Consider the following 8,881-nt stretch of genomic DNA (forward strand, 5'->3'; position numbering starts at 1 on the left):
TGAGCTGTGTTCGTTAACTGTTTCTCTAACGTTAAATATACGATTGCCTACCAAAAGAGCTTGACCTTTTTTATACGTAGATTCTCTAAAATATTTTCTAAGTCCATTTAACGTCAAAAATCTCACGTATTTCGTTATTTGTTTCGTATTACAATTGGCGATACTAATCGGGGTTTTCCGTTTCAAAATACGCGGTAGATTGAACCGAGGCTTAAGACTGGGCAAGATTCACCGCCTTAAAATTTTCGTCTACTTTAAAGATACGTTGTGAGCAAACCAATGGATGAAACTAGCTTTTAAATAAACCTTGAAACTTATTTCAAGTCATATTTATAATTCACTGATGACAAAATACGCGAAAAGTATTAATATCATTTCGAATTACAACCTACTTTCTAAAATCTCGTTTTGCTTTCTAATACACGCGTTGACAACGCAAACTTTACCTAGACGAGCAGCTGTTCGATTATCTACATGGCGCGTTAAGTATATTATTTTTGAATGTTATAAAGCGATAAACGATTTTACAAGACGATTTTATAGTACATTTAAGTTCATATAAACGGGAAAAATTGTCAGTGGAATATTTCTTATATCATTTGGTAGGTTAATTAACGTTTAATTATCGCCAACTTTACATTAATTTCAATGGGGGTGGGGAAAAACTTTTAACCAAGTTACGCTTGATCTCGTCACGAGAGGCGCTGCGTGTCATTTTCGTTTGAAACCGACAGAGCCTATACACTCTTTTATATCCTTATTTGTGAGAGCTGACATTTTATTACAGGTCTGATTTCAAATAGTGCATGCAAGGCCGCTTCACGCGGTCAAGTGCACACGACGTCTCAAGCTGATGAGCACGTGCAGGCGCCCTTGCCTGTACTATTTTAAATTAGGCCTGTAATGAAATGGCCGACTTCGTAATAGAGTATATAGGCTTTGTTGGTTTCAAACGAAAATGCTTTCCAAATAATTATTTCTCAGTGGACCTCGACCACGAACTGAAAATAATCTTGGGGTAATATATTTGAAAGTCAACTTTAATCAACTGCGCAATTAACGATCGCAACCGGAAAAAATGGTTCTGAATAAGGTTTCTTAATCATTTTTACGGAAAATTGGGGAAAGATTAGGCCACAATCCCTTTCTTCAGAACTTCTCACGCAGCCCCACTCCCAAGTGAAGCGGAAAAGTCCAACTCGGAATTAAAGACACGCAAGCTGTCGAATCTAGAAAGAAATTGGTAAAGGACAAAGAACGAAAACTTTTAAATAAAAAAGCTAAATTTGCATTTCCTAAAAAGTGGAAAATATTAGCAATTTGTTTGGAAAGTCGAAAGGAATTGGTGAGAAGTTAATTGAAACCGAGTTAAAATAAGATAAATTTTGATCTGGTAAGTCGTTAGCGATATAAGCTGAAGGTAAGCTTGTATATGTTTACGCTTAGGCGTAATGACTATAAATAAATACATTCTTGCAGGAGGATTAGACGTAAAAAGAATTGGACGTAATAGAAGGAAGAAATGGAATGATCCAAATACAAAACATTTCTATAATCTCGACAATAAAACCCATTTAATGATAAATTTCTTTATCTCATTTGTAAAAGTTAGCCTGCTTTGCTTGTTTTACAGTACGCTTTAATCTATGTGATTTTATTAAAAATAAATCATCCGAAAAAATGTATTTGTATTTCCTTAAAAAAAAGTAATTGTTTTTGTTTAGGTTAACAGAATCTCATACGTGCGCCAAATACATAATATAACACGGACTATTATTTTTTAGTTTATTTATTTTGTCAATGGTTCCGCTCCGGTGAAATACAATCGATTAACAAGGCACTTCTTCGAGCGAAGTTCTATTTGCAATCCTAGCTAGTATTCATGGTCAAATGTTCAGAGAGGAGACACTTTCTGCATTTTAAATTGGTTATTTCTGGTCTTATTAACTGCTACGAAATGTAAGTAGTTGGTTTATTTATTTATTATACTTTTTGCTTAACAAAAAAAAAGAAACAATGGTTAGATAATAGTATTTAGCCGGTATCTGATTTTTTATACCTTCCAGTAGCACGGTTTCCCACTAGGTTATCACTTTTCTTCCCCACCAAATATATTCCCTCCGCTGTCAACGATTATATGAGAAAATAATATAATAGATATACAAAACCAAGGTCAATTCTTCATAATAATTTTAAAGCAGGGTGACCACAGAAAAGCTCAAAAATTAATAGGAAAATTTTTAAATTTGCCGTCGATTTATAGGATTTTTGGAAAATACAGAAAAATAAACAAATATCGTCCTTAGTAGAGCTCTGTATGCTTCACCTTGACACTAGAGGGCAGTAGAAGGAAAGTAAGGTCGACACGCCGATATCTTATCACGTTTTATCGTACGGAATAAGTTGAAATGATGTAAAAAGTGATAACCTAGATGGCGCGTGCGCGGATTCCCCGGGGGACGCGGTTAATTTGAATTTAAGAGTGTTTTGACGTCATGGAATATTCGTTGTTAAAATGACGTAGAATGGAAATATTTTTTACACTTCATTTTAATATCATTGTAGTATGCTTGGCACTTGAATCTATCTCACAAGTATTTCTTAAAACGAATATTTTAAGTATGAGAACCGTATCGTTCTCAAATGATACTTGAATATACTATAAAAGGGGTTGTATAGCGTTGTGGGAGGTCATTCCACAGTTAACTGCGGTAGCTATATTCAATATGCCTAAAGCTCAGTATACATGTCCTACGTGCGCGAAAAGTTTTTCTATCAAATCAAATTTAAATCGGCATGTTAGAGAAGTACACGGTGATAGACATAAGTTTATCTGTGAAGTATGTGGTAAGAATGTTGCTAGATTAGAGAATTTTAAGAGCCATCAACGAACTCATGACTTGAACGCACCCGGCCCTTCCGAACCCATGGACCTGTCTCGCACACCATCACCAATGCAACGTTCGCCAGCACCTTCCCGTACACCATCACCTAGTTTGCTTCAAGACATTCAACTGGAATCTACCCGTACACAGCCATCTACATCAGCTTTACCCAACAACCTAACACCATCACCTGTTCCCGACTCACCAACACTTGATGAAACACCACCAGCATCTCCAAGTATGGTCCAGGCCTTGAATGATACGTTAGCATCTATTCGTTATAATGCCGAAGACTATGATATTGATGCGGGGATGTTTATTGAACGTTACCGAGCCGCTTTCAGTAAATTTCTAATGGAAAGACTCGCCAGTAAACGTGGAATTAAATGGTTCCTACTCGTAAGATCTGTTTATATGAGACCATTAGGAGGTGCGGAACAAAGAGCGGAAGTACGACCCTATTTCCGGAGCACTATGCAAACTTGAGGTTGACGGTAATAGTTAGTGTAGGGAGCTGTTGGCTCAATCACGTGGCATGCAGGGCTTTCCACCACCCTCCTACGTATTGTAACCTGGCCACCTGAATTAAAGGCTTCAAAAGTCGCTTGACGACTTAGGCCTAAGGTGGTGCCTTGGGTATTAGCCTAGCTGATTATTATTATTATTATTATTATTATTATTATTATTATTATTACATTAACGCTCGACGTCATTGAAAACCAGCTGAATGACTGCATTGAAACAATACAGTCAGCAGCGGAAAACTTTGAAGCGACAGGTATGTACTAAAATTTATAAGTTATATTTTGAACTAAAACATTATACTTTTAACAGGATCGGGTTGGGTAATTGATCGTATTCTGTATGTAGAATTAAATGTAGCATCTTACCAGCCGCTACGGGGGTCATCGTATATGGAACTACCTAAAAAACTTTCTCAACATCGTGCGATTCTTAATATTAGAAACGAAAATGATGAGAAATGTTTTCTCTGGTCAATTCTAGCTAAACTTCACCCAGTTTCTTGGCTTCATCACTCTAACAGGGTTTCCAAATATACACCTTATGAAAATGAACTTGATACCAGTGATATATCTTTCCCTTTCAAATTAAACGCTACGGAACTTAAAAAATTTGAATTAATGAATAATTTATCAATATCTGTGTTTGGCTTCTCGGGAGATATATTCCCCCTTTACGTAAGCGCTAACAAGTGTGGTAAGGAAAGGGAGGTTGATTTACTATACATCACCGATGAAACTAAGGATATTGACGATGGGAATAGAAATTACTGTCTTATACGAGACCAAGGAAAACTGTTACAGCATCTAACAAAAAACAGAAGTACAAGTTATTATTGCAGGTAATTTAGTTTCCAATATATTAGTTTGCAATCTACTAATTCTTTTCTGTATTAGAATGTGTCTTCGCCGATTCAGCGGTAATAACGGTGAACAGCGACGTGATGCGCATATCGAAGAATGCGCCACCCACAGCGTCCAAAAAACAGTTTTCCCTACCAAGAAGAAGACGCTTTATTTTGATAAATATGAGTGGACGGAAAAAGTAAAAATAAAAATTATTTAATCTAACTCTTAATGAAATGAAATTATTAGGTGCAGTATGTATTTTACGCCGATTTTGAAGCAATCCTACCGAGAGTTCCAGGATGTGATCTAGATCCCGATTTAAATACCAGCAAAGTAAACATGCATATCAGCTGCGCGTATTCGTGGGTGCTTGTTGGACCTAACGGTAAGTTATTTGGCAAAATTTCCTTTTAGATATATTATAAGAGAATACTTATAGGTGTACCTGTTCGAACCGATTGCTATCGAGGACTAGATGCAACTCGAAGATTTCTGGATTCTATTCTGGAATTAGAGAAGGAGTTGATGGAACTCATTGAGACCAATGTACCAATGATTATTACCCCGGAGGAGGAGCAACAGTTTCAAGCTGCTACGCTTTGCTACATTTGTCAGAAGCAGCTAAATCAGGGAAATATGCCCGCTGTTCGAGATCATTGTCATTTCAGCGGCAAATATAGGGGGCCAGCGCATAACCTCTGTAATCTTCAAAAGAAAGTTCCAGAATTTATCCCTATTTTTCTTCATAACCTTAGCAGGTTAATTTATTAAGTTAATTAACCAGGAATAGTAATAATAATAATAAATCTTCATAGATACGATTTACATCTTATATGTCAGGATATTGGTCATTTTAAGGAACAGACACTTGACTGTATTCCTTCCACTTGCGAAAATTATATTTCGCTGAAACTAGGTAAAATATATTTAATTATGAATTTAACCTTAACATTAATTTTATTGTTTTTTAGGGAGATTTCGGTTTTTAGATTCTTATCGATTTCTAAGTGATAGCCTCGATGCTCTAGTATCTAATCTCGTTTTGGAAGGAGCCAGTAAATTCCAGATTGTTAAGATTTTGAAAGTGAGAAAGTTCAACTGCTTTTGCGGAAGGGGGTCTATATGGACCATGAAAAGAAATTTGACGAGACGATGCTGCCACCTAGAGAAGCGTTTTTCAGTTCATTGAAAAATCAAAATATTTTAGAATCTGATTATTTACACGCCAAAAATGTTTGGACAGCGTTTAATATTCAAACATTAGGTAAAATTACTATAGTATAAATATTTCAAATCTCTTAACCTCGGTTTTCGTAGGGGAATACACCGACCTCTATGTTAAAAGCGATGCGTTGCTCTTAGCCGACGTTTTTGAAAATTTTAGAACATTATCTATAACTCATTATAAATTAGATCCCGCTCACGCTTACACCGCACCAGGTTTAGCCTGGCAAGCAGCTTTGAAGATGACCGATGTTCGCCTCGATCTCATACTTGATATAGATCAACACTTATATATTGAAAAGGGTAAAGCTTTTTGATATTTTAAATATTATTGTATTTACATTAAATTTTTAAGGTATTCGAGGTGGTGTTTCAATGATCTCAACTCGTTATTCTGAAGCGAATAACAAATATATGCCCGACACATATGATTTGTCTAAAGAGAGCAGTTATATATGCTATTTAGGTAATTTACATTTAAAAAAAAAAAAAAATTTAATTTTTTTAATTTTAATTATTTTAATTAACTTAATTTAACTTAATTGAAGATGCGAATAATTTGTACGGTGCTGTTATGTGTGAACCACTACCGCTAGGCGACTTCCAGTGGGTTCAGGAGGATGATTTGCAAACACTCTGTGAAAATATTCTGAGTATTCCCAATAACGTTGAAAACGGATACATTTTAGAGGTAAATAACAAGTGTTATAATTATTGAATTATATTTATAAAGAATTGTTTCCTTTGCAGGTGGATCTTGAATATCCTCCAGAGTTGCATGACTTACATAACGATCTCCCAGTAGCGGCGGAATCTAAAGTTATTACACGTGATATGCTATCTCCATACTCCAAAGATCTATTAGGAAAATTAAATATTAAGGAGAATCAAAGTCTACCAAAACTTCTTCCTAATTTAAATAATAAAGAGAAATACATAGTACATTACCGCAATTTAAAATATTATGTAGAATTAGGTTTGAAAATAACCAAGGTTCATCGAGCTCTAACCTTCACTCAAGGGAAATGGTTAGAAAAATATGTTAAATTCAACACTGAACAGAGGAAATTATCCAAGAGCTCATTTGAAAATAATTTCGGGTAAATCAATTTAAATAATTTATTGCTGTTTTTTCCCTTACTTCATTTAATTCTTTAGAAAAACAATGGAAAATTTACGGAAGCATATAAATTTCGAGTTGATTCATAAACCAGAAAGAATGTTAAAAGTTACAAGTTCCCAGCAGTTTGAACACTTTACCATCTTTAATGAAGAGTTAGCCGGCGCTCATAAGAAGAGAGCTAAAATTGTTCTTAACCGGCCTATATTTACCGGATTCACCATTCTAGATTTATCCAAGGAGCTCATGTATCGGTTCCATTATGGATTCATAAAAAATACGTACGGGAACAAAGCATCACTATTATTTACAGACACTGGTAATTTAATTTAATATCAATTTTTTATTCAAATAGTACTAATATATAAAATATTTACAGACAGTTTAACGTACAACATTAAGACGGATGATGTTTATAAAGACTTTGAAGTTCATAAAAACCGCTTTGACTTCTCTGATTATCCACCTTCGCATTTCCTTCATTCTAATCAGAATAAAAAAGCTCTCGGCTATTTTAAAGACGAGACAAATTCACAGTTAATTCAAAGTTTTGTAGGACTTCGTCCAAAGCTTTATTCTATTTAATTGTACGGGGAGTCTAAGACCGCTGAAGAGATAGAAAAGGAGTTGCGATTGGGGAAATCTTAGAGTCAATTTTAAAACATAAAAAGGTTTGTAAGGGCGTTGCCATGAACGTTATTAGAAACGTCATCCGCCACGAAGACTATGAACGTTGTCTTTTTAATCAAGAAACCATGTCAGCCGAGATGATGCGTATAGCTAGTTTCAAGCATGAGCTATTTACTTTAAATACTAGAAAACTTTGTTTATCACCAAATGATGATAAGAGATATATTCTACCCTGCAGGGTTCGTACATTAGCGCACGGTCATAAAGATATTGAAAATTGATAATGAATTCTTGTATTTATGTATATATAAAAACAGCTATAGCTATAAATTGTAAAAAATTATTTTGTTGAATACATTTTGCACATAAACTCTTTAATCATTTTATCGTTTACATTTTTATCTTTCTTAAACCTAGACACAATGTTATACATTTCTATTCCTTTACACCTGTTTATAGCAAAATAGATACAGAATGCTCCACACGTATTACTAGAATTACTCTGTAATTGATTAGAATTAAAAGTAACAGTTTTACTGTTACGTTCAATAAAGTCATTAAATTTAAAATAATCTGGCCGGTTTCCAAAGGAATCCATGAATTCACAATTTTTATCTTTAGAAAAATATATTAGAACCCAGTGTTCTCCAGGTTCAGCACTCGTATCGGTATTTACAATAAATAGAGAAGGGAATATTTGTACATATTTAGGTAGCTTGTCAGCCGCGAACACGCCTCGAAATATACTTTTAGTACTTAAATCTTTTTCAAGAATTTTAGTTATCTGTAGCGAATCCATTAATTACTGTAATCGAAAATCACGGTTCGATTTTTATCAATTTCAATCAAATTTTAGAATGGAAATCGTCTCCGGTAACGGTTTTGCAAATTTTAATTCTAATCTCAGGTTACTGTTTTTTACAAGATGCAAGTGATTAGCGTTGTTATTAAGATCCGAGGTTAAATTGTACGCGAATAAACAATTTCCGCTAGGGTAATCTTCCCGACTTATCTGATTCCCTTCATCTACGTTCCACTGATTAGTTTGAATGAAAAGATTGCAATACGCTTGAATATATTGATTTTCCTCAAAGTTTAGAGATAACGCCTTATGAAGGACGCTGCTACCGTCAATGTACAATCCAATGCTTGATAAATCGAAATGCTGAAAGTTGTACGGTGATTTTTTCAAATCTCCTAGAAACGCTTTTTGTTTCACAAACCCGATAACAACTTTCTTGGGTGCTTGTCCGGTAAATAAATGATCTTGCACACTAGTCATAAGACCAGCGGGTATAGAAAATGAGGTGCACTCCGAACGAGTTACAGGATATTTAGCGGTTCCATATTGTAGCGCTTTGGCTTGAGCGAGCGATAGTTCCGGTATCACTTTAACTTTCCTCAGATAAAGGGAAGCTGATAAAATCTCCACTTTACATTTTACGTCGGAGTGAACGCAAAAAGCTGCTCTATTTTTATCGAATTTAAATTTCAAATCAACCATATTTAATAAAAAGCGTGGTTGTTGACATAAATCAGTATGGACTACGCCTAACAAGTCAATCGCCCCTTTTTGCGCTAAACTCGCTCGTTTAGAGAAACCATCGTTATCGAAAAATGAATCGAACTTCCCAGGCGTATCCCGATAGAAA

The 8,881-nt window shown here is 34.9% G+C and overlaps 1 protein-coding gene across 1 annotated transcript; it reads left to right on the forward strand.

Moving 5' to 3' along the window:
- The first annotated feature begins 5,867 nt into the window (after positions 1-5,867).
- On the forward strand, positions 5,868-6,583 carry LOC149933346 (uncharacterized). The gene is made up of 3 exons (XM_090157275.1): positions 5,868-5,945; positions 6,028-6,170; positions 6,230-6,583. Exons 1-3 carry the CDS (start codon positions 5,894-5,896, stop codon positions 6,581-6,583), a joined length of 549 nt encoding a protein of 182 aa, XP_090013401.1. The 5' UTR covers positions 5,868-5,893.
- The last annotated feature ends 2,298 nt before the right edge of the window (positions 6,584-8,881 follow it).

The sequence above is a fragment of the Leiobunum rupestre genome, chromosome 8 (assembly GCF_980474605.1).
Source record: "Leiobunum rupestre chromosome 8, qqLeiRupe1.1.hap1, whole genome shotgun sequence".
NCBI lineage: Eukaryota > Metazoa > Arthropoda > Arachnida > Opiliones > Sclerosomatidae > Leiobunum > Leiobunum rupestre.